The 26798-nt window shown below is 36.4% G+C and overlaps 2 protein-coding genes across 5 annotated transcripts in view; both read right to left on the bottom strand.

The window, feature by feature from the left end:
• The window catches only part of pik3r6a (phosphoinositide-3-kinase, regulatory subunit 6a), a 22041-nt gene extending 19193 nt beyond the window's left edge, over positions 1 to 2848 (bottom strand). Inside the window, exon 1 of the mRNA XM_051897295.1 lies at positions 2651 to 2848. Within this exon, the coding sequence (XP_051753255.1) occupies positions 2651 to 2729 (79 nt within the window). The 5' untranslated portion in view covers positions 2730 to 2848. The remainder of the gene's footprint in view (positions 1 to 2650) is intronic.
• On the bottom strand, positions 1859 to 26798 carry LOC127514450 (phosphoinositide 3-kinase regulatory subunit 6). 4 transcript variants are annotated; one of them, XM_051897292.1, is made up of 20 exons: positions 26657 to 26798; positions 21749 to 21853; positions 21099 to 21188; positions 18358 to 18449; positions 18099 to 18167; positions 17201 to 17333; positions 16940 to 17009; positions 15960 to 16143; positions 13411 to 13555; positions 13074 to 13160; positions 11281 to 11740; positions 9713 to 9812; positions 9431 to 9553; positions 8368 to 8475; positions 7973 to 8075; positions 7678 to 7745; positions 7048 to 7138; positions 6886 to 6938; positions 4541 to 4647; positions 1859 to 4395 (listed from the first exon to the last, which is right to left on the bottom strand). In XM_051897292.1, the coding sequence occupies exons 2-20, from the start codon at positions 21795 to 21797 to the stop codon at positions 4239 to 4241; spliced, it is 2289 nt and encodes a 762-aa protein (XP_051753252.1). In that variant the 5' UTR covers positions 21798 to 21853; positions 26657 to 26798; the 3' UTR covers positions 1859 to 4238. The 4 variants fall into 4 exon arrangements, with proteins under 4 accessions (XP_051753252.1, XP_051753251.1, XP_051753253.1 ...); XM_051897291.1 differs by lacking the exon at positions 26657 to 26798 and adding an exon at positions 23635 to 23791; XM_051897293.1 differs by lacking the exon at positions 26657 to 26798 and adding an exon at positions 23635 to 23766 and having other exon boundaries at positions 21749 to 21850.

Genomic DNA, 26798 nt, shown 5'->3' with positions numbered 1-26798 from the left:
AGCAGGGAACAGTCAAGGTAAAGGTCCGTGAAAGTGATTTTGTGCATCTTTGGGATGGCACCACAAGGAGTTTTATTTGGTGAGACGAAGAAATATTCAGAAAAAAAAAAAAAAAAAGAGGTGACTCCATTTGTAATGAAGCATCGTTTTTTTTTGTTTGTCAATACTATATTTGTCCAAACAATATAAGTGTCTTCATTTGTTTTCTAGTAACAGACCACTGTATATTGGCCAGGGCTGCGTTTTTCAAAAGCATCATAAGCCTAAGTAGATTGTAGACCCATTGGTGCCAATGGGCTGTACAATCAACTTAGCTCACAATGCTTTTGAGAAACGCAGCCCTGGCCAATATACAGTGGTCTGTTATATATAGTGGTCTGGAATATTGACAAACAACAAACTGATACACCAAAACCAAACCAAAACCAATCTAAAACAATTATAAAATGTACTTGTATAGAAGTGTACTTTTTTTTTTTTTTTTTTTAATTTATTTATTTTTTTGCATTTTCACATTATTTAAAAAATTGCTGAAAAACCTGGTGAAATAGTGACCAGTCACAGCACCTAAAATACATACTTTCCCTTATACAGTCATATACATTTTAACCTAAATTTATATAATATTTTAACCTATATTTTAACCATTTTAACCTAAATTTATATAATAATATTGATCTCGATTAAATAAACGTGATTATCATGAATGGTAATCACGTTTATTTAATCGAGATCAATATTATTGATCTCGATTGATCTCGTTTAAACGGTTAGTTCCTGTCCTTGATTCTTATTGGTCAATAGCTGTTTTATTCACGATAAAACACGGCTATGACCGATTCACCCAACAGTTCTGTGCATCACTACACAACACCCTTAGCAACCACTCTTAGCAACGTAAACTGTTTGTTCTCAATTGATATTATTGAAGCTCACTGTATTATGTAGAAGAGTACTGTGAGAAAGAGATCGATTGAACGAGTTTATTACCTGCATTCAGATTTAGCTGATTTTACTTTAGTGATTTTACTTCATTAAAGTTGCATTGATACATATTTTTTTTAGCTTTAATATTTGTATTGTGTGGTAACCGTTTTATAAAAGCAATAAGGTACTTGAGGCTAGTGCTGTATCGTGAATAAGTCACGGCTGAAGGGGTAGCTTCGTGTCGTGCCTAACAACGCCCTTCAGCCGTGACTTATTCACGATACAGTGACCATAAACAGAATGGTTGCTATTTTAGTATTATGTTATAATGTTATTTATTAACATTTTAATTATATATTTTATTTTTATATTTAATTTTCATTTTAATTTACGTTTTAGTAATTTTGTAATGTGCTTTATTCGTTTTTATTACTTTATTTATTTTTTATTTTTTATATACAGATTACAGATTAAAAAGCCCGTTTGGTATTCCTGTACTTTCTAAAAGCCAGAAGTGAGAACAGCATGCTATAGATTTCTTGTCTGACTCTCTGATATTAATGCTATTTATGAATTTGACTTTTTCCCCTTTCTTATTTGGCTCAGACCCTGAGATGACTGAGATGGTACTGTAACATCTAGATCACAAATGCTTGCAAAAAGAGCTGTTTAAAAAGCGAAGAAGCAAGTGGCTCCTTCATGCACAAGTTAACAACTCTACTGAAGCACTGAGGCTTTTTATGGCAAGTTAGGCATTCATAAGGAAAACTCATTCAAATGCATGTATTCTGAGTGAGAAAGCAAAACGGATGTGGTACAGTACAAAAAAGAACTTGAGAAGTGCTGCAAAAGGAATTTCTTGGTTTGATATGTAATAGAAAGCATGTAAAGGTAAAGAAAATTAGGCCTATTTAAATAAAATACAATCATATCAAGTTCAAGTTTTATGTTTTTCTTCATAAACCATATGGTCATTCATAGTTCTTACTTCAAAAAAGCATACATTTGACAGTATTTTTACAGTACATTTACATCATGCAATGTCAAAACATTTACAAGTTCTCATCATGGTAACATATATGGTAAGGTATATGGTGTATATATATGATTGTTTATGGTAAAGGTAACACTGTTAACAATTTAACAGGTATTTACTGTAGCATTTTATAGTCTTTTTTTTTTTGTAGAAATTTTCAAACCTTTTTTAAAGTGTACAGTTGAAAAAAAATGGAATTGCTTGTTTGAGTAGACCACAGTTGCTTTACCTTGATGATCTCCATATTAAGATTATTTAGCAAAACTCTATTAGTTAGGGTCAGTAACAAAGCTTCTGGGAGACAGAAGAAGGTTCACTGCCCTGTGCTAGAAGAGCAGAGGGGGTACACACATTTTAGCAAATGTAATGAAGCCAATATGATACTGTCAACTCCCACAACAGTTCTTCTATCCTGAATCCCCATTTATACATCTCCCTTTGTGACTGTGATTCCAAATAGCATAATACCATAACAGCATGCAACCTACACAAAATCTCCAAAGATAAATTTAGAACATTTAAGTTATTAGTGGCTATGATACTTCAGCATAACATCTCTTTCAACCTGAACTCAATCTCTACATGAACTGAAGTTCCACCTGTGGCATTCAATCTACACAAAGTCCAAAGGACAAGAAAATGCAAGTGTTCTGACAGGTTTTGATACAATGACAGGTGAGGGGATACCTGTTTGGTCCACATCTGTTTTCCATTTCGTGTATTCCAGGGATCCATACTGACAGGATGCTCTGCGCTTTTCATCCATTACACGTCACTGAAGCCTTATCTTATACGAAAATATGAAGAAATCCTGAATTGAGTTGAGATATGCAAAACAAGAGAGCACGCTAAAATAACCCCGCAGATCCAGCGGTTCTCGTTACTGAGGAAAATAGGAGGCAGAGGATTACTAGACATCATCACGCACCTACAGCTGTTGCACTGCTGTTCCTGACTCCTTGGCGACATCTTATGGTCTTTCGAAGAACAACAACAATAACGACAACAATACATTTGTGCCGTCAGGATTCTTTTAAAGTTTTATGCAGTGTCGTAATAACTAAGTGTTGTTCTTCTTTATATATATATATATATATATATATATATATTTTTTTTTTTTTTTTTTTTTTCCATTTTCTTTGTCGTAAAAGTTTTATAGCCTACATCCATAGGCTACTGTGCGAATAAATCTGGATTCAAGCTTATAGCAGTTTTTGCATTTTTTCCCCCCAGTAATTTGAAAATGCTACATTTATTTTTAACATAACATTTAAAAAAAAAAATCGAATAATATTTACAAAACCAGAGGTCAAATCAATAACTGTGCAAACGTTTGGCATGAATGAATGCCAAAAAAATAAAGAAGTAGAGCTCAAGTAGGTTGGCTAGTTATATTATTGAGATTATACATTTGTTCTTCAAAAGAAATGGAAACTAGAAGAATGGGAAGACAAAAAAAAAAAAAAAATACTGTACAGAGAATCATGTGAGGAATACTATTTTGCACCATGACAATTGTTGAGAAAGAAAGCTTTTCACTCATGACCAGCTTAATGCACAACACAACCTTTCAAAGATTGAACCATTTGCGTAACAATAGTGCTGTTCTACACATCAGTTCCATAGACAGTAAGAAAAACTGATATCCATTACGCTTTTTAATTTTAAACATAGTATTTTTGATGTCATTCTCATGAAACACTCCAAATGTAAACATGTATATGTTTATCAAATATGTATCAAAGAAGTGCAAATCATAGGGTCTATTAAGATAATGTCAGTTTCTCTGAAACACTTGGTCAAATGGCATACGGTGTGCAGACTAACCACTATTCCTGCATTTGTAATAAACCATTATTTTTCTGGTGGAAAATCATGATGAAAGACTTGCCAAGGCTTGTGTGGACAATTCTGTCTTGCACATACACTTCATTTTTATGTATTAAGGAACAGGTTGATTGTTAAAGCAGAGAACAAGGTAAAACAAGTTCAAGTAAATCATAAGTCTTTGAGAAACTCAATACCATGAGTGGATTAGTGTTAGTGAGTTAGCTGTGTTACAGATTAAAATACTTCCTGGATTGATCAACTTGTGATTCACAAATGAAAGTATATAATGCAGTAAAACCTGCTTGGTGAAGTGTCTTAGCTGACCATTTGATCACATACAGACACTACTGAACAGTGCATTGTTTAAAACACAATACACATATTGCAAGAGTCCAGAACTGGCCTTTATATTGAAAGCAAGCTCTCTGTCCTGATCTTTGTTCATTTAGTCGATTATTCCCGCAAATGTGTTAATGGGCAAAGGCAATCCTTTACTCATGTATTTGCTCAGTCCAGCATCGCTGTTGTCTTCTGCCATGAACTTTGACTTTAAGGATTTTTGAATATAATATCCAGGGTCTCGACAAGGAGAGACCTCAATGCTGTGTTAGAAAATAAAACAATACAAACAAAATCAATATTTTAACTAATCAGTATCACTTTAAGACCAGAAATAGGCCAGTCAGAACAACAGTGTAGGTGAATTAAAATGATGATAGTTTGAGCAGAAAAAGCATTGATTCTCACCTTTCAACGTTCATAAATTTCCTTCGAAAGTCTTTGTCCAAACGCACCGTGAAAGTTGATTTGTCTGGCGTCTTCAATTTAAAATTGCATGTTCTGATCTTTGTCTCCTTATAAAAAAAATATAACAGCATAAATGTCTAAACTTAATCAGGTACAGTATAATTTGCATTTCCTACTCATAACAGCATAGCTAAACACACTTGATGGTTGCAGGCCAACAACGTAAAACGTCTTAGGGTTACGCATGTAACCCTGTTTCCCTGAGAAGACTCTGACACTATAGGGCAGAACCCGGTGTCTGAGGCACATGTATCATCATGCTAATCATTGGCCAACACAGTGTGATCACATCGCAAGGTGCACCCGAGCATAAAATAGGGTCCCCTGACAACACGTCATCAGATTCGTATTGTCTGAAGGAAGATGCACAGGCATGCTCAAAGCATGGCAACGTAGTTGGTATTGATGCCCCCATAGCATCAGAATATGACGCAGCATCTCGTTCCCTTCTCAGGGAACCGGGATTACAAGGGGACCTTTCAAGGGGACTCAATGCAGCGTCAGATTCTGACTCTATGGGCACATCAATTCCAACTATTCTTTGCCTGCCCTCTTGTGGTTAGAACAAATCTAGCAACCTAAGTCTAGGCACTAACTCGAAGGCCACTAACCCGGGCGAGTGTTACACACCTTGCACAGCATTGCTCCCAATAACAAGTATAACAATGTTAAGAAAGGCCCTGAAGCTTCCATGCTCAATATACAGGGGATCTCAAACTAGTCTGAGACGTGAACCAGGAGAGTCTAGATCCCTTAGAGCAGAGCTACCAGTAAATCGACATAGCCTCGGCTAAGTCCATGACCCACATCTAACAGACCAAACGTAGGCTGGGGTAGTGAGAGAAGACAAGTCCTGGAGAAAGTGACACAGAAGAGAGTATAATGACTGTTTTTTAGCCATCTCAATCATCTGCCCAACTTCTGAAAATGAGTACCTACATAAACCAATCCAACAAGGGGAGCAACTAACCCACTCTGTACTCACGTACTTTATCAGGGAGTCAAATAGCAGTCTCCTCAGGCCTTAGTAAAGCAAGCTTAGCTTACTTTCTGGCTGCGTTACGGGTACGTTCTCGCCTCTCTAAATCTGTTCACCACCGTCTCAACGGCAGTGGCAAAAAGTCCTGATGCCTGACAAATTAAGCCTCAGTTGCCTCTCCGTCACCGCCATAGACCGGCCAATGGAGCGTGTCACATGCTTGGTGGCACGCAAAAACCAGATCTGTGGCAATACACAGTTCAGAGACGGAACCAGCAGATCTGCCTGGTAGGCTTGCAGGATTGCCATAATGTGCAAAGCTTCACCTGTTTGACTGGCCGCTGTATACGCTCTGCCCACCAGTCTGGATGTTGCCTGACATGGCTTAGAGGGCAAATCGGAAGCCTTCAGCATAATATGGATGTCCCTGGGGAGAGGTAATTCGCTAAATTCCGTTCCACCCAAGACATCTTCCCATTACCACGCTTACACAGCCCCTCCACATTCCAAAAACTAACTACTCAAGCAGGGTATGGATGTCTCCACAAATCTGACACCTCAGTGTGCAGGTCTGGGAGAAAAGGAAGGCTCATCGGAGCTGCACACTTATAACTCTGCAGATCGTTCATCTAAGCGACCATCTGCAGATATCGTTCATCTAAGCGACCATCTGCAGTCTCACGTTTCAAGCCGGACCAGTTCAGGCTCAGCCGGGCTGTGGCATGAGTCATAGGCTCCAGTAGCTCATCGTATTCAATGCTTTGCAGGGTGAAACAGGAAACAGATCTTTTAGATATATCCATCTCAACTGACAACATGTCTATTTCGTCAAAATCAGAGGCGAGCATAAGGATGGCAGAGCCAGCGGGAGAGTTGAGGGGAACTCTCTCAAGCTCCTCTACCATCTCCATCGGAGATCCCCATGATCACAGTCTGCGCACTGCCTCGGCAAACGCTGAGCCAGAGACGCTGGCTTCAGAGGCATGACTCTCTCCCAGACAGATAACACACAGCTCGTACAAAAAAAGATCATACGTCAATAAAAGAAAGGAAAAAAAAAGAAAAAGAAAACAATCATGGACCAGCATGGATTCCATGTTAGTCTAGACTGGTTTATGCCGGTCTAACCAGCATAAACAAGCAGAACATCAGCATACCAGTATACCAAGCTGACAGCCAGAACTTTATTTTCCATTCTATGGCTAAAAAAAAACCCCAAAACAAAACAACAACAACAACAACAACAACAACAACAACAAAACAGTTTTCTCAGTTTGTACAGTTTCTAAGGCTTGGCCAGACTTACCATGTTACTCTTTGGTTTTGCGTCATTGAAAGTGACTATGAGACAGTTGAGATCTACAAATGGAAAGAAAAATAGTCATTGATTTAAATTGGTTCAGGTTAAAGTTTATCTAAATTCAGTAACAAAAACAAATACCTTTTCATTCAAATAATTTCACTTTACCTTCAGTTTTGTTTTCTGGTATTGCTGAAATCTGGGCACCAGTGGTTCTGAGTGAGAACCCTTTTTCAACCTCCCTATTGCTTAGAGACACCTAAAAGGAATGTGAAGGGTCAAATGAGGTCAAGATTCGCTGGTCACTTAATTTTAAAAAAATCTAAAATGCTTCTTTTGAAACTATAAAATGTGACTCACTGAAAAACCAACAATAAAAGACAATCACGTGTGTGATGTGACTACATGAAAGTACCGTATAAATACTTCAATAATCATATTGTAACACTTTACAATAAGGTTCATTAGTTAACATTAGTTAACAACATTAGCTAACATGAACTTATAATGAACTGCTCATATACAGCATTTATTAATCTTTGTTAATGTTAATTTCAACATTTACTAATACATTATTAAAATCTTGTTAACATTAATTAATGCACTGTGAACTAATATGAACAAACAATAAACAACTGTATTTCCATTTACTAATGTTAATGAAGATTAGTAAATACAGTAACAAATGTATTTCTCATGGTTAGTTCATGTTAGTTAATACATTACTAATGCTTAATGCAATAACCTTATTGTAAAGTGTTACCCATCATATAAACAGACAGCAGAAGTCACACTCACTTTTAAGTAGCTAAAGGAGATCAGGGCCCCACACAGCTCGGCAGGCATCTTCTTCTGTTTGACAGTGTCTGAGGGAAGAATGTGGGCTGTAAATATTGGCCAAATAAACCACTGGCCTTTTGTGTGTGTGTGTGTGTGTGTGTGTGTGTGTGTGTGTGTGTGTGTGTGTGTGTGTGTGTGTGTGTGTGTGTGTGTGTGTGTGTGTGTGTGTGCGCGCGCGCCAATGACTATACTTATCCTGATTTCTGTTACTGAATATAGTTTAAGTAGTTAAAAACACACGTCTCTTACAAACCTTTTTGTGCTACTTGGGCCAATCTGAAGTCTGGAAAATCCACTTCCAGGTCTGTGACAAAAACTTCTTCCACAGCTTCTTTGGACTTGTTGGAAAAGTAAATCTGCACAAGTGGAACCAAAAATAAAAACAAGATATAGCTCAGAAAGTGTTCTATAGATCATTCATCAGTTCAAATATAAATAGCTTGACCTTCTGAGCAAACCTGTGGCTCAATATGAAACAATATCTATTATTCTTTACGTTTTCTCTTCTGTCATACTTCTGTCACATCCTTCATGCTTATTTTGTATTTTGTATTTATTATGAACCACTAAATTACATCAGACTCTCACTGCATCATAGCTGTAAAAAACTGACTACATAAAACATTATAAAGTGTCATTCATTCTCACCTTGATGTAGTAAATGTTGAAGTACACTGGCTGCTGTCCCATGCGCACGTAGTATGAGACGATGTCAGCTAAGAAAAGGTCAGATTCTTGTGGTTTACCACTGTTGGACTGGAGGAGTAAAAATAAAACATTTGCATATAAAGTTAATTATAATTTAAAGTTGCACTGACATCATTCAGTGGGAGTGATGTTTAATGTCTCTTGTGAAAAAGAAGTGTGGTTAATTGTATGGATTAACACTTGTAATATACTTCACATCTTAAAAGTATATATTTTTAAAAACTGTACTTGCAGATAATATATTAATGAATTAAAAAGCCACTTTCATGTTTGTTTACACACTTAAAGGGATAGTTCACCCAAAAATGAAAATTGTATTATCATTTACTCACCCTTATGTTGTTCCAAACCTGAATGAGTTTCGTCCTTCTGTTGAACTAAAAAGAAGATATTTAATGTTGTAACCAGACAGTTGACGGTAGACATTTACTTCCATAGTAGGAAAAAAACACTATGGAAGTCATTGGCTACTGTCAACTGTCTGGTTAACAACATTATTCAAAATATCTTCTTTTTAGTTCAACAGAAGAAAGAAACTCATACAGGTTTGGAATAACATAAGGATGAGTAAATTATGACAGAATGTTCATTTTTGGGTGAACTATCCCTTTAAGCACACTTTTAAAAAGTGCACTTTAACCAAATTTCCAAGACAATAAAAGTAGGTTACACTTTGTTTCAATAGTCCACTTTAGACAGTAATTTTGCATCTACATGTCAACTAACTCTCATTAATTTGCAACTACATGTCAACTAACTCTTAGAGTATTAGTAGACTGCTGGGGCTATGATCAGTAGAATAAGTTGACATGTTCTTCACAATGAACAGTTGCCAGCTTTGCATTTATACAAGGAAATAACCAAAAAGAAAAAATACCTGAAAGAGAAACTTTCAAACTTCCTCATTCCATACTGACTGACATAACTTGCTAAAAATACATGACCATATTTTTCTACCAAAGAATGGCTAATATGCTAAATATCTGCCTATCTTTTGACATACCGTTCTTGCAAGATCAGGAATCATCTGTCCAAGACTACAGACATTGCATTCGTACCACGGATCCACCATTCCGAGATAAGAGCCAAGAGCACAGAAGTTACTGCTAGAAGAGGGCACCGTCTCCTAAAACAAATGTTCTATAAGATCATGCTAGTTCTGCTAATGGAGGATACTTCTAAAGCTTTTTATATGAAAGTACACTAGTATACTATTAACAGGTATTCATCACAGTACACTTCCCACACTTGAACTTAAAGAAAGAAAGGGTGTAATTCTATGTACCTTTACAGGGGAGGATGCAGACGACTGCCGACCAACAGGGATGTAGTACATCTGTAGGTTGACTTTCATAGTAAGAAACCGCCTTCTGGTTTCCCGTTTCCTGTGAAGCAAGGCCAAAAAAATTCAATAATAACAGAAACCCAAGTGGTCTGAAAACATTTAGGGATCTGAGGGTTTTAGAAAAAGGAAACATGCTGATAACTTCCTCATTACAGAGTATTAAGAGGCTTCTTCAGTAGACAGTAACAAAAACTGCTATGATAGAATATGCTAAATCTAGAATAAAAACACATCTGTTTAAACTTGCATACACATAACACATTATCTACTTCTATAATTCAAATCATGTAAATTGTTAGGCTGCATAAATTAGGTCAGCCGGAACCAGGAACACTTCCCATAACACCTGACGTACTCGATACATCATAAGAAGAATGGAGTCTACGCTAATATTAGTCTCTCTCTGTTTATCCAGAGGTTTGCCGCAGCCTGCCAGATCCAGGCTGTATCCAGATGAGATGAAGGACCTGCGCCTAGACATGACGATAACGCAGCCCTGACGTTTCAACTAAACTATCCCCTGCGAAGGCCTCCTTCCCTTTCCTTTCCCTATGTATAGATAAAACGTTATCAAAATTATTCCAGTTCGCATAGATCTGCGGACACAACTAATTTTTCTGTATTATGAGGACCAGACAAGTAATTTGGCAAATATCACTTTTCTAAAAAAATAAATCCTGTATTTATGAATGAACTGCTCATTTTAAAATCTTCCCGGTCTACTGACATTTGTTAAGACATCGGGTTTAAACATTACAATGCTCATGATAACTTTCATTAACTCTACAACAAGTAAATCCACTTCACCAGCTAGTTACTCTTTGACAGCCATGCCATAGAAATATACAGGGCTACCGCAAAAACGGAAGTTCAAAGACAATATTATAAAGATGGCGGCGCACTTGTTTCTCTGGCGCATAAGGTCTATAGACTAAACACGTAAATGAACGGCAAGAATGCATTAAAGGTATTCGTTTTTTTTTTTTTTTTTTTCTTCAGTAGGAAAGGTGTCATTTAAGCGGCCCCTAAAGTAATAATTAACAATTTTTACAACGGAAGTGATTCAATCAAGAACCAACTTTAGCTCGATAATAATTTTCCTATTGTCACTGTGAAGCTGCTTTGAAACAATATGTATTGTGAAAAGCGCTATATAAATGAAGATGACTTGACTTGACTTGATAGAAGCTAAAATGCTATGATAGAAGGACCTCTTAGAATCACATCATTTGGTTTGGCAATGTTAGTTCAGATTGTAAAATGTCATGAGATGCAACTCCCCAAAAATGTAATGACATTTATGAAATATTAATTCACAATATTTGTTAAAAAAGACCTTTTTTCTTAATTAATGTATTCATGGTGTAAGGAAAATACAGTGTTATTACTTACTGGCTACACCACGAGTTGTTTTTTGAATGTTTTAAACTAGATTTTTCTTTTCTTTATCATAGACACTCTTATATGTCTTTGACCCAAATATCACAGATTGACATATTATCTCCTACCTAAACCAGTAGTACGCTCTGGCTAGCCTTCCCACTGCCCGATCATCTCCCATCACCACTATTTTAGCAGTGTAGTCCCGTTCTTCCTTGGGCAGGGTGGTCCCACTGTTTCCTGCTCTCCTCTGCAGTGTGCCACTGCTGCCAGCTGTGCCTGTCTCCTCCAGTGCGTCCTGCATCAGAGCCATGCTGTCAGTGACCGATGGCTTCACCTTGATTCCTCCTCGCCGCGAGAGTCGCCCACTGGTATGTTCAGACTTTAAGCTTTTTCCTCCAATAAATTCCATGTCAGAAGCCTCGATTCCCTGCATGTCACGCTCTATACCGCTGTCCGTCGACATGACAGAGTGCCGTGGCATCTCTGAGTTGAGCTCTGTGTGGAGGTCCGACATGTAAAACTCATCTGGGCTGAGAGAGTTTTCACAGTAGGATCCGGAACGGATGAATTTGGCCAGTTCTCTCCCTGTGACAGACACAATGAAAAGATGTGTTGTATTTTAGTGAACAGCTTTATTTCAGTAACTCTCTTGGGTTCGGATGAGTTCATGTGTTCTATGATCTATTTTTATGTGACCTAACTTTACTGTGTAGTAATCTCACATATATCTCTTTGTAGACTATCATAAGAGATTTCAACAACGTCACAAACTATGCTCAGATTCGGCAAGATACCAAAACCTGCAATCTAAGAAATTCAAGTTTCCTTATTAGGAGAAACAGGTCTCTCAATAAAGTGAAAACAACTCATAATCAGTTTCTGATGGGCTATAATGCCCCAAAAATATTACAAGACAAATTAATAAAATATAAATAAAATATAACTAAAAATGATTATTATATATATATATATATTATATATATATATATACATATACATACATACACACACACACACACACACATGTATTTTTTTTTTTTAAAGCATATTTTTTTAAAGTTAAAATGAACATAACATAACAAATGCATTAATGGAGAAAATATTTTGGAGTATTTATTTACAGTAAATGCTCATCTTGTGGCAAAGGCTATTCACACTAACTTACATTCACACTAACAAAAGAAACTAAATCCGTAGCGAGATCAGTTGTGGAAACTCAAGTACACTTTTGACATGACCGGTCCGAGTTTGAATCCATCTTTTTTATGATCACATTTTTCTCTCTTTTCCCATTGCATACCAGCTTGAAAAAGGCGTTAATTTTAAATAATAAAATGAGGAATTGAAAATACTTAAAAAGTGTATATAAAGCACTAATGGGTATTTAATAGTGGGAATAAAGTTTTTAAATGGGCCTTTAATAGGCCTATAATTGAAACTGGATGTGATGTCCTCACCTTGATCGGACAGGCCGGCACATCGACTGCTATGTGTGCACCTCATTTTGTTACAATGCTTAAAAATGTTGTACAATGCTCATTTGTTACAATGTCCTTCCTGGACCTTTAAGGACACCTTTACTTATCAGCAGGTTCAATATGGTTAGGGGTAGGTGTATGGGTGGGCTTTAAATATTAAATTACACAAGTAAAGTCCAGATAAGGCAGCATTAATTTATGATTTACAATTTTTGATGAATATACACTGAATATGTTGTTATTTTTGCATACTATTTTATAATATACTACAATACACTGAGGTGCAAATAGTATCTGCCACCATTTGCACTAAGTATAAATAGCACCCACTTAGTGCAAAGAAAAGTGTACACATTACACTACACACTACACACATTACACGCAGTATATTAGTGCAAATAGCCTCTGCCAAAATATTTTAGTAAATAAATCCCACTCACAGAGCTCCTCCTCCTCCCACCACAGATGGAAACTCATCTCCGGATTGGGAAGTGGAACATCGCACAAAGAGCCTCTGGACAATAGACCTGAAACCCAAAACCGTCACAATGACACCACAAACAAATCCTGCTTCCTGATCCGGCAACACGTCTGATATCAAAAAGGAGGAAAAAATAACAAAATATCCTGGTCTTTTTTTAGAGAAAAAAAGTTATTTTGGTACAGATGGAGTCTGTCAAAAGTGTTGATTTGTGCTTGTGAGACAGAGTATAGATACAAATATAGAAAGAGTATAGAGAATAGAGTAGAATAGAATAGAATACTTCTGTAGCGCACCTTTGTTGGAGTCACAGAGGATCTGTGAGTATAACTCTTGTAGTTTCTGTCTGATCTGACCCTGTTCACCTCTGTTCCCTTCTGTGCTCTGTTCTACTGTTGCAAGCACTTCACTGAAGTATGACTCCACGTCCTGGTCCAAGTCCTGTCATGTGCACAGACAGATAAATAATCAGACACACAAACACCACACAGCATGAAATCACACATGCAGATGCACACACAACATATAGCCGTAATTCAGACAGACACATATGGGATGTCCTGTGGATATCCTGAATTTTCTGAAAACAAACTGCAGACAGCTGACGTGTGGACAGAGACAGAGACCTGCAATAAATGCTCACCCTTTGTCTCCATCATTGTATAGTCTAGCAACTAAAATTATACAGTATTACAACTGTTATACAGAAGTTAAATGTAGGTACAGGCAATTTCCCATTCATTTAGAGATAATTCATCCTTTCTCTTCATAGAAACTTTTCAGTAGAGGGACAGTTTTGCAAACATTTGACTAGGCAAGAGTGAAATTATATGTTACACCATGTCCCAGGGTTCATTTCTCGATCACAACTGGGTGCGGTCACAAAAATGTAACATCTGATTGTGTGCACTCTTGACCCATACATATTGATTATGTCAAGACATTAAAAGATTAAAAAGTGCAGACTGCGGAGGTTTCAGTTCTATTTCTATATCAATACAACATTATAAAAGTAATTTACAGAGAGATATTAAACATAAGTGTTAGATAATGGAGATGGGAAAAAGATATAAAGTCCAGAGGTCACCGTGATTTTGCCAAGTAGGGCAAATTTAATCACGTTACTCCAATTTTGAAATCGTTGCACTGGTTACCTGTACATTTTAGAATTGAATTTAAAATTCTTCTTTTTGTTTTTAAATCTTTAAATAACCAGTCACCGATCTATGTCTGAGCTACTCCACCCCCACAATCCCACACGAAATCTGAGATCTGGTGATAATTCTCTGTCTCCAGATCGCGATTAAGGGCAGAGAGGTGATAGAGCCTTTGCTATTGCTGGCCCCAGGATGTGGAACAGTCTCCCGGCCTATATCAGAACGGCACAGTCTCTAACTATTTTTAAATCTTCTCTTCAAACTTACTTTTTTCCCTTAGCTCTTAATTCAGTATGAGTGTTTGGTGTGAATGTATGGTTTTGCTTTATGTTCAGCACTTTGGTCAGCCATGCTTGCTGTTTTTAAATGTGCTATATAAATAAAACAACCTTGAACCATGTTCCTGAATCGGCATATTTTGCTGGTCCTGGAACAGCTTTCTTTTCTGTAAATATAGTCCTAACCATATCCCATTCCCTAAACCTAACCCTACCCATAAGCTATCCCTAAAATCAGAAGGAAATGATAGGTGAATAACACTGATGTAGAAGCACCTAACCCGGGTTGTAAGCCTAAACTTGACATAAACTGTAAACTTATCCCCAAATCTGATTGATTGATTAGAATGTAATTCCAAGATCAACAAAGACGTTGATCCAGGAACATGTTGCACTTGGTGAAATCACATTCACCAAAGTGCCGGAAGCCTGTGATAAATCATTCCGCCTGGAAAGCTCAGATTGCTTTATGCAAACACCCTAGAGCAGTCACTAGCCAATTGGGTTTGTGCAACACCAGAAAGTAATGTGATTGGCTGTTATCACTATAACGGTCACGTCAACACAAGCTTCAGACACGCCCTCCGTCAAGTGTTGACGCTGATGCCCGGTGTGAATGCAGCGTTACTTCTATATACAGACATACAGATATATATCAAATATTTAACAGTACACTACCATTCAAAATTTGAGGTCGGTATGATTTTTTTAAGTTTTATTGTCTCTTATACTCAGCAAGGCTACATTTATTTGATCAAAAATAAAGTAAAAACAGCAATATTGTGAAATATTATTACAGCTGAAAATATGAGATCATCTTGAGATCATCAAAGGCCCCCTTGACACTGGGCCTGGATGTAATTCTTTTAGTCATGAATTGAGAACGTTTGGGTAAATATTGACATTCAACATGTCTGTGTTTTTACTAAGAACATCCATTCGCACCTAGATTAATTATATTAATGTTTTTTTTCCATCAGAGATGTTCCGCAAACAATGAAAAAAGTGCCAACCTCAAGCTCATCTACAAAAGAGAGACCAAGAATAAAAGGGATAGTTCTCCCAAAAATGAAAATTCTCTCATCAGTTATGCACACTCATGACGTTCCAACCCTCTATGCACTTCTTCCTTCTGTGAAGATACACAACAGAAGATATTTGAATTTTTTTTGTTGTTGTCCATGTAATGAATGTCAGGGGTCCAGTTTTCTTTTGGATACCACTGACTTTCCTTGTACAAAAACAGTTGGAGCGTTCTTCAAAATATCTTCTTGAAAGAAAGTCATATGGGATTGGAATGACATGAAGTCTGAACAGCAAGATAAATCAGTTTCAAGATCTAAGATTTGCTTAAAAAAAAAAAAAAAAAAATGCTAGTATGCATCAGTTTTTTCAAATAACATTACCAACCTGCAGCGCATCATTTAGAGAGGGTCCGTGACAATCGTCTCCCAGTATTGCCTGAATACTGTGCTGCACTACACAGCGCATTATGCTCAACGGGTTCCGGAACATTCCTTGAGCCTCAATATCAGCCTTTAAAACGTTGCTGAGAGACTCGGAAAACACTGCAGGATCCGCAAACACAAACACCCTGAACACAGAATATAGCCATCAAAAACTCACAAACACAATTAGTCACACAGTGGAAAAGAAAAAAAAAAAAATCATTCTGATTCACCTCTGACTGGGCTGACATATAAATATCTTATAAATATCCCAGTACTATTGTTTACTGTTCTTTCATTCGTTCCTTCATTCATTTATTAAACTTGAAATGTAGTAATTAGTATATAGAGAAAATAACATTACCCAAGATTAACAAATGCTATAAAAGTATTATTTCATATTAGCTTATACTATTACTTACGTTGCATTAATGTAAAAAAAAAAAAAAAAAAAGTAAAAAAAAAAGCATGAAATCAAAATTGACAATTTGTATTTGTTTATAGAATGCTGCTATAAAAAAAAGAAAAAAAATACTCTAGCAATCTGTCACTAACATGAACCGATTGCAGCAATTAGTACGCGACGAAGATTCAAACAATTCCGATGGACAAAATATAGGCCCATCCTACTGCTTCACAAAGATATACATCACATTAGGAAAGAAAAAACATTTCATGCCGACTTTAAAGTATAGAACAGACTTCACTGTCTAAATTTTAAACAACATTCCATTGTTTTTGTCATTTAAATTAAACTTAAAGATAAAATACACACTCTTTTTTAAATATGGTTTAAGTGTTTAATACTTTTTGGGGTCACTATAAGTTTATGAACTATCTTAGCAGTTGTGTGATAATGATGATGATGATAGAGCCCTCATGCAAAAGGTTGCAGATAAGGAAAGACATTGAATAGCAACTGTTTTGCTGAAAGGGACTCACCTCTCCTGCTGGGGATAGTGTTCATTTTTTAGATTGTGCTCTGCAAGTATTCTTTTCTGATACAAAAGCCCTATGGAAAAAGAAACAAGACAAACTCAAGCAAGACTGTACTTTAGACTCACAGGGATCTTGTTTACAACTTCACTGATAATTGTTTTTTTTTTTTTTTTTTTTTTGGCTGCAAGCCAAGACGAAAACCAAAATCAAGAGAGATGAGAATGCTTGTCATATTTTCTTCGAAGCATTAAAGAGTTGACTAACCTGGAGCCAATCGTTCTGCTTTCATTTGCCCAGCATAACTGAGGCCCACAGTACAGTACGGCTGAGGCAGAGTCAACAACCTCTTGCAGAAGTCATAAACTCTTTTATAGAGGTCATCAGGAATGTATAATGTCTGCAAAGAAACATAGGGGTGTCATGCAGTGTGTTAGTCTAGCAGCTTATCCAGTTTTTTGTTTAGCATGCGAGGGGACCTGGGTTAAAATTTAATATTTAAAAAAAAATGTATGGAAAAGAGCAGCTTTGACATTCTGATTAGAATGGATAGAGGATGACAAAATTTTCATTTCAAAACAAATGTTCTGCAGAAGTTGCAAATTGATTGAACTGACCACATTTAGACATGTGAAAGGGTGATTTTTGGCACGGAGTTTGAGATTTTTTTGTTTATATAAAAATCATAAATAAACACTCGTATGTGCCAATGTCTACAACAGTGCTTCTCAATTGGTTAGTCTGTGCTGATGTTTGCTAAATGCAAATATAAAATGGAATTAACCATACATCCATAGATTGATGATATATGATGATATTTGTTGTCTATTTGTTACAGATAACACATTAAATAGGTATATATGTATATATTGTAGACGTCAAAAAACGTGTCTCCAATTAAACTGTTTTGGTACTACAATATGTTAAGCACTAATAAAATTTAAAAAATCAAGTACATTTTGTCCAGCTGATTCAGTTTATGGTAATAACAACAAATTTCTATGTTTAATTTTAATTGACATTTTTGCGCAATAAAAAAAAAAAAAAATGTACTGTGTTCGATCACCACTTGATATAAAATCTGGATCCTGAAGCAAATCCAGTTGAGAATCACTTGTTTAAAAGCAAAATTAAAGTTATTTTAAAAAGCCATCCTTTTTCTTACCTGCATCACAGCATAGATGAGTGTATTAATCAGAGGAATGAGATGTCTCTTGCAGTCAATTCTTTCAGCCTGCACACAAAAAGTTTTCAGATAACCATGTTGAGTGTTTCAGGCAGGTATTTTCAAGTAACCAATTTCTTTAAGTAATAGCATTTAAGTAATACTCACTGAACATGCTTAAACTGTTGTGTCAATTGCTAAAATGGGAATTGTACTGCAGCATTTTAACAAGCATTATGCATAGAAACTGGTGACTCACTCTTTCTAGTTCCTTGATGGCCACCCTCACGAGAGCCAGACTCCTGAGAGAACTGGTCTGCACTTTCTTATGTAATGTCCATCTCAGCATTCCTGCAGAATGAACAAAAATGAACAATTCTTAATATAGACCAAGCTAGAATATATATGTGACTAATTTTGTGTATTGATACTGTCACTCGAAACTGGCACCAGAGTTGTTCCATGATATTGATATTCAGGGTCGTATATTCTGGGACCCGTGAAAAAAACATTTATTATGCATTAAAAGTGCAATATGTAAGAATTTTGCAGTAAAATATCCAAAAACCACTAGGCCAGTGTTATATATTTTGTTCACTTGAGTACTTACAATATCCCAAATGTTTGCAACTATTTGTAAATCGTAAGAAAATTGCAATTTTAACCAAGGCTCCAGGACGTGTGAGGAGTCGCCTGTCAATTGCGCCATACCCGCGTTACCCTCGGTTTCCGGTTTTATTTTGTAGAAACCATGGAAACACCAAGGACGCTTTAATATTTACATGTTTTAATAGGCAAGGGAACAACTGTTTTGATATATTTATAGACAGAAAACAAATTACTGTTATATAGCTCAACAGGTTTAACGTTAGTCTTATTGTTTAAATCTAATTTTCTTGATTTTTTGCGAGTACCATGCTTTACCATGCCTCAGAGAAAAACACTATTTTGTGAAGTAGCTAACATAGCATAATCAGATGCAACTTTATTTTTAGTAACAGTAATACAGAAACTCCATCATACCATACGTTTTAAAATTAATTGCATTTATCAACACAAGCCATCCAGCATTTAGCAATATGATATCCTAAGCAATATGATATCCTAAAATCGATCTAGCTTACTGCAGTGTGCAACAAGTGTCTCACAGCAGCCACCGAGCGAACGCACAGAGTAACGTTATAACATCATTTTCAACACACTCAAATGTATCTAATATGATAAACAGAGCTGCGTTACCTCATACTCATGACCGGAAAAACGGAAGCAGCGCCGGCGACTGCGGCATAATAAAAGTTCCGCTACTCGCGGCGTGTGTTGCGCAATCGCTCCAGCGGTCTCGTTCAGCTCCCACAACACTCGGTCCTGCTTTGCTTCATACTACAGTAACGTTAATAATCGCATACATGAACATGATTTCTTTCCGAGTCCTATCCCAATCCTTTTCCACTGGCCGTTGAGGTGAAGACCACCGCTGCGTCCGAAATCGAATACTTCTCTACTATATAGTACGCAAAAAACAGTATGCGAACAGAGTAGTATGTCCGAATTCATAGTATTCGAAAAACAGCAGGTGAAAAGTACCCGGATGACTTACTACTTCCGGCGAGATTCTGAAGTGCGCATACGATGGACACTTTACTATCCCATGAGGCCACGGGAGAGGATTTGTGAATGGAGTTGAAGAAGGGACGTAACTGACGCTGGTAGGTCATGTGACGGTAAAAACATAGCGGATGTAGTATGTCCGAATTCATTCATACTACACGCATTTGTACTATATAGAACGTACTTTTTTAAAGGTCGTGAAGTAAATTTAAATTCAAATGTAGTACCTACTCTACAGTACGTGATTTTGGACGCAGCACATGTCCCAAGATTCCGCGCTCAAACTTTGCGTCATCAAGCTACGCCTTTGTTTTGAATAGGCCTCTAGCGACCTCTAGCGGACAGAAAATATTACATATTGCACATTTAAGTGATTAATAACTTCTTATCCGCTTGTTAAATCGTGACGTAAGGAACGCCGTTTCTGGGTCCAAGCCTCGACTCGTTTCACTTGAGAATGCCATTGCGACGGCCGTTTATGAGCGCTATTTATTCATATTAAACGTTTAAGTATTTTAAATGTTTAACTTTTTTAAATGTTAGTCTACACAACAGTCTCCGTGCTCCGTCGCAGACATTAATATTTTAACGATTTATAAAAGATGAATCACTGTCTGGCCATCTGGGATTTTGGTATGGAGATAAAGGTTATGATTATTATTTTTTGATAGTATTACATCACATCGTGTGTGTATATTAGCACCATTTGTTGTTTTCTTGTGGTACGAGATAGAGCGTTTGGACCCGGAAGCACTGCCGCGTGACGTCAGACTTAACAACCGAATTGTTTAAAGTCATCAAGCAACTATGCAAGACAAATTTGTTGTCATGGAATTCATACATAACATGAACAGATGACACTACTGATTAGATTGTAGATTATGGACCTTAAAGAAACCATTTCTTTGTTAGGCATATCTAAGTGTTTATTTTAATGGAATCTTACACAGTAGTCATGAGCTAATTATTAGCATAGGTTGTTGTATTTTCTTTATATAGCAGGTGTGGCCAGAAACTAGCATATAGCTACACATATATAAAACAACTGTGATTTCAAATGATTGTGTAAAACATTACAAGTGACTGTTAAAAAAACAAACAAACAAAAAACATTAAGCTTTAATGCAGGATTTGGTGCAAAAAATATATTTATATATATATTTGAGAGGGCTGTAACCTTGACAGATTTTGATTGGCTGAAGATAATGTGTGTTAAACCCAGAGATGTGTTAAAAAAGTTGTTTAGAAACACAAATAGACCTAGTGAACAAACACACTGGCCATGGCGGTTATCATTTTTTAATCACTTAAGCTACTGGAAATCTACTGGGTCAGGTTTGGTTTTCAGGTGTATGTGTGTTCTTTTATTGAGTGAGAGCTGTTAAATCATACCTTTGTTGACAACTGGTTGCTCAGTGTCCATTTCTCTCATAATGGTTAGCAGGCTACGGTAGACTTCAGATTCGATTGCAGCATATTCAGCTTTTTAAAGAGAAGGCAACAAAATAACATTTGAATGCTGATATGTTTCTCAAATAACGTGTGTGAGATACACTACTGTTCAAAAGTTTTTATTCAAGTACAAATACTTTTATTCAAGTAAGGATGCATTTAAATGATCAAACTGTTTTCAACTCTGATAATAACAATAAGAAATGTTAACTGAGCATCAAATTAGCATATTAGACTTCTGAAGGATCAAGTTACACTGAAGACTGTAGTAATGGTTGCTGAAAATTCAGCTTTGCCATCACAGGAACAAATGACATTTTATATTAAAATAGAAATTTTAAACTGTAATAATATTTCACAATATGACTTTTTACTGTATTTTTGAACAAATAAATGCAGCCTTGGTGAGCATGAGAGACTTAAAAAAAAAAACATTTAAAAATCTTAACAAACCCAAACTTTTGAATGGTAGTTTATATTTGAAGATTAACAAATGGATAATCAAATATTAACATAGCAATTTGTCAAAAGCACCCATTCTTATTTATGACAGACAGATTATGAGTTTCTCCAAAAGGCGTAAGTCTCACCTGCTGAGTCCACAATATTAATACTGGTAGAATTTCTCCAGGATGCCATATTGTAGCTTGGTCCTTACATAATGAGGTAAAAGGAAATAATCACCACTGTGACTGCTGACATAAAGACAAACACAAATCATACGGAGCATTATTGCATAAACTCAAGAGAAAATACGAACACTTTACATTTACAATTTACTCAAGAACATTCAAGCATTCAAAAACCATAATTCACTCACTCTCATTTACTCAGTCACTCTCACAGACTCACACAGAAGAACATATTTTGAAGAACACTTGGGTCCAAACAACAATGGACCCGACTGACTTTTGTGTTCCACAGACAAAAGAAATGTATACTGGTTTGGAATGACATAACGTCTATTCAAGTCAAGTCATGTCTCTTGAGATGTGTCTCTCTTAATGTGCTAGTCATATCAACATGACTCACTTCACTTTAATTGCATATTTTTGAGCTTATAAAACACAGTAGGTAATATCAAGTTATTTTGAGCATGATTTTTTGCACTCTGTGTTAACAGTGACCTCTTTACTGTAATTGATAGTTAAAGGGTTAGTTCATCCAAAAATGAAAATTATGTCATTAATTACTCACCCTCATGTCATTCTACACCCATAAGTCCTTCGTTCATCTTCGGAACACAGATTAAGATATTTTTGATAAAATCCGATGGCTCAGTGAGGCCTCTATTGCCAGCAGGATAATTAACACTTTCAGATGCCCAGAAAGGTACTAAAAACATATTTAAAACAGTTCATGTGACTACAGTGGTTCAACCTTAATATTATAAAGCGAAGAGAATACTTTTTGTGCACTAAAAAAAAAAAAAAAAAAAAAACGACTTTTCAACAATATCTAGTGATGGCCGATTTCAAAACACTGCTTCTAAGCTTTACGAATCTTATGTTTCGAATCAGTGGTTTGGAGCGCCAAAGTCACGTGATTTCAGTAAATGATGGTTTCAAATTTCAATGGTTCACGTGACATTGGCAGTTTGATACGCGATCCGAACCACTGATTCGAAACAAAAGATTCATAAAGCTATGAAGCTTCATGAAGCAGTGTTTTGAAATCGCCCATCACTAGATATTGTTCAAAAAAATCGTTATTTAGTTTTTTTGGTGCACAAAAAGTATTCTCGTCGCTTTATAATATTAAGGTTGAACCACTGTAGTCACATGAACTGTTTTAAATATGTCTTTAGTAGCTTTCTGGGCATCTGAAATTGTTAATTATCTTGCTGTTAATGCAACCATCAAATTTCATCAAAAATATCTTAGTTTGTGTTCTGAAGATGAACGAAGGTCTTACGGGTGTAGAACGACATGAGGGTGAGTAATAAATTACATAATTTTCATTTTTGGGTGAACTAACCCTTTAAGGCTGTTTACCAGAAAGCAAACACAAACCCACACATGACCATGGCTAACAGTCTCAGGTGCACTTTTACCCACTACTGATTACACAAGAAAACTTCCCCTTCATTTCACCCTCTCAGACACGGTTTATAACTGACCAGCAACAGAATGTCACTAACTACTTCTCTGCTGAGACACGTTTAAGGCACAACAGAATCTGCTTACAAAAAAAGTCTGAGGAAATGGAAAAGCAGTGGAAAACACAGTACTACGATTTCTAGAAAGTCAGAATGAGAAAAAATAATAATAAAACCTTGTAAACCAAATAACTGGAACTAAACAAAGGGGCCTTTTTTCAGTGACCAACACACAGCTCGTAATTATGCAACTTTCCAACAGTGGTTTCTCAGTGCTAAACTCAGAATCACATTTCACAGACTACCTCCAGTAAGCTGCAACTGTCTGTTAGAGCAATAAAATTTTAAAATCTAAGAAAAAGAAGACCATTGACTTACCTTTCGTCCTTGGGAGAATATTAATGGGCTACATCATATGGCACATGTATAAAAACTTGTGCTGCCCAGAGAGTCAGAGTGAGAGCTGCGCTCTGTGTAACACTTCCTCTAACTGCTGTGGCTGTCACTGAGGACAAATGCAACTCTGACTCAAAGCTGAGTGAACACGAGGGAGGGACGAGAGTGAGAGAGAGAGAGAGAGAGAGAGAGAGAGAGTTTCACAGAGGCAAGGCAGAGGAAAGTTTAGAAGGAAGAAATGTATAAAAGAAGCATGCAGAGTAGGTGTGTGGACACACTGAAGGGAAAGTCCTCTGAATAGGTTTGTTTAATTAATCATTCATATTACAAACAACACCCTGAACCTGATTTTGGACAGGCTGAACTTTCTCATATCCAGCCAAACAACACGACGCATATGCATGTGCGGTCTGCATAAGCCTAGTGCTGCAGAACGGCAAAACCAGTGTGCAAAGATTAAGCCCCTGATCCTGCACAAAAAGGCACTGAACAAGTGAAGAGAAACAGGGTCAAGAGCGCTGTATCAGCACAGAAAGCAGCTCGCTGAACCACAGGCTTCCTGTCGCTCACTTGGCCCTCACTCTCAAAGAGACAGTAGATGACAGGACCTGACACACATCCTGCCCTCATAAATGTGGGGGCGGAGGACACACACGACTGAGATATTTTTAGTACCAGACAGGAGAAAGAAAAAGTTACACTTAGTAACTTTTACTTTCTTGCATTAGTTTCAGTCTTCACATCTATTTAGATAAGAACTCTTTTTAAACATATAATAACCTTAAGGCATAGAGACAAGGTTCAATGACAAATGAAAGTGTCCACAATAAGGAAAAGGGAACAAAAACTTTTAAAAATCTAGTTGTAAGCATATGTGCCAAGTTAAATACACTTTTTTTTTAATTCATGTTGGTTTCATATGGTTTTGAAAAACCATTTTCAAGAAGAGTTTACTTTTAATTGACTAAAAATGTTGTGTGGTCTAAACATCAACTAGCACTAACAGCATATTGTTCTTACACCCTGAATATATGTTAATATCTGTTGAATATGTAATATATATGTTTTTGATGCAGTTAGTTCATGCGTCAGAAACTACTAGGTTGTTGTGCTGCAGCCTAAATAAACAAGCTACAAGTCCAAAAAGAGGTTGCTAGTTCTTACCAGGTGAAGAAATTATGGTCATAGAACCCCGATTTTATTATCTCGTTACCTATTAAAGGTGAAATGTGTAAAATTTGGGAGGATCTATTGCCAGAAATGCAATATAATATACATAACTATGTTTTCAGTGGTACATAAAGACCTCAAATAATGAACCGTTATGTTTTTATTACCTTAGAATGAGCCACTTCTATCTCATACATCTCTATCTCCATGTCAAGTCGCCATTATGCACCGGCATGTTTCTACAGCAGCCCTAAACGGACAAACACTCTACAGAGCGTGTTTTGTCAATATGTTGTTCTTCTTCTAAATCGTTCTTTTTTTTTTAGAGGCAGCTTGCATCGTCTCTACGTTGAATACGCACGAAGTAGTAGTAGTATTCGTCTGGTTTATAGACCGTTCTTTCTTAGAAGTAAGAAGAAACCTCATTGCTTCACACAAGCTACTCTCTGCTCTCTCAGATGAAAACATGTCGGCCAGACGGCCACCGTAGCTTCTCCGAAAGGGAGGGGTGCGAGGGGTGTGCGCCGTTAGCTGCAGTTCACCGCTAGATGCTGCTAAAATTTACACACTGCATTTTTAAATACTGTATAGATTACAAAATATTGCTACTTACTTAAAAGGCCCTAAATGGTTTACTGAATTTAAACAGTGAAATTAAACACACTGCAATCCATCATGCTCTTTGAGGTCACAAAACTCTAGGATATCAGTCCACTAAAAGAGGGAGTTTTTCGCATTTGGCTCATAAACTTTGGAATAGCCTACCTGATAATGTTCGGGGCTCAGACACACTCTCTCTGTTTAAATACAGATTAAAGACACATCCCTCTAGCCAAGCATTCACATAATGCTTCTCATAAACTTTTACTCCAGTTATAACTGATCAAATGCACATGATATGTTTTGCTTGAAATGTTATGAACAGTATAGCTACGCTAATTATTCTCCATTCGCTTTTCTGTTTCTACCCCAGGATGCCAAAATTAATACATGACGTTAGCTAACTGCATGATCTGTATTGTCTTAGAACTGTACATTTATGCCAAACGAGTATTACTTTGACACAGTCACTTCTGATAACAGATTACTCTTAATTGTGATGTACTGTAAAAACACATTTTCTGTAAAGTTGCTTTGAAATATGTATTGTGAACAGTGCTGTACAAATAAATGTGAATTGAATTATTTTGTCAAAATGGTAAATTTTTCTGATTATTTAATTCAAAATTATTTTTTTCATTAAATATTTGATAATAAACATTTATCTCAAAAATGCTGATATGCTTAATTAGGGTTTTCTTATCAATAATTTCATTCTTTTAATCAGGATTTTTCTTCATCATGATATCAGGACAATTGTATCACACTGATATTTTTGACTTTATGTCCCGAATATTAAAATTAATTTGAATTCAGAAATTAAAAACATTCTCAATGCTGTATTCTAGTCATTGTATATATGAATTTCACTTTTCATTTTTGGCTAAATTATGCAGATAAAAATGAGTGTCATGACCTACATTATTCATAGACAAAAAACAGTCCAAATGCTTCAAATAAAGCAAAGAAAAAGCATAAACGCATACAGACAAATATGTGCACACAGTAATAAACTGCATGCAAAAACATTTGAAAAACAACTCTGTACTACACACAAGATGAAGACTACAAGACAAAAAATAAGATAACCGAAAAAATGTGGGAGGAAACAGTGGCTTAATTTGTGTGCGTGTATGCTATGTTAGTGAGATGGAGAAAGAATGGATGACAGACTTATGCAAGATCACACTCTTTCTTTGAAACTGTTTGCGTATGTATGTTGTGTGTGCAGTACCTGTCTATGTGCTGCAGACTTTCCAGTGTCTCAGGGGATGAAATTTGACAGAACTCACAGCCCTGCATCTGAATAGCATCTTTTAGCAAGTGCCTGTAGCACACAAATTTAGAAGCTGAGAAATGCCGACAGTCCTGTTCAT

Source organism: Ctenopharyngodon idella, chromosome 6 (assembly GCF_019924925.1).
Source record: "Ctenopharyngodon idella isolate HZGC_01 chromosome 6, HZGC01, whole genome shotgun sequence".
Classification (NCBI taxonomy): Eukaryota; Metazoa; Chordata; class Actinopteri; order Cypriniformes; family Xenocyprididae; genus Ctenopharyngodon; species Ctenopharyngodon idella.
Note: the sequence above shows the minus strand (reverse complement) of the source record. Positions and strands in the feature narration are given on the sequence as shown.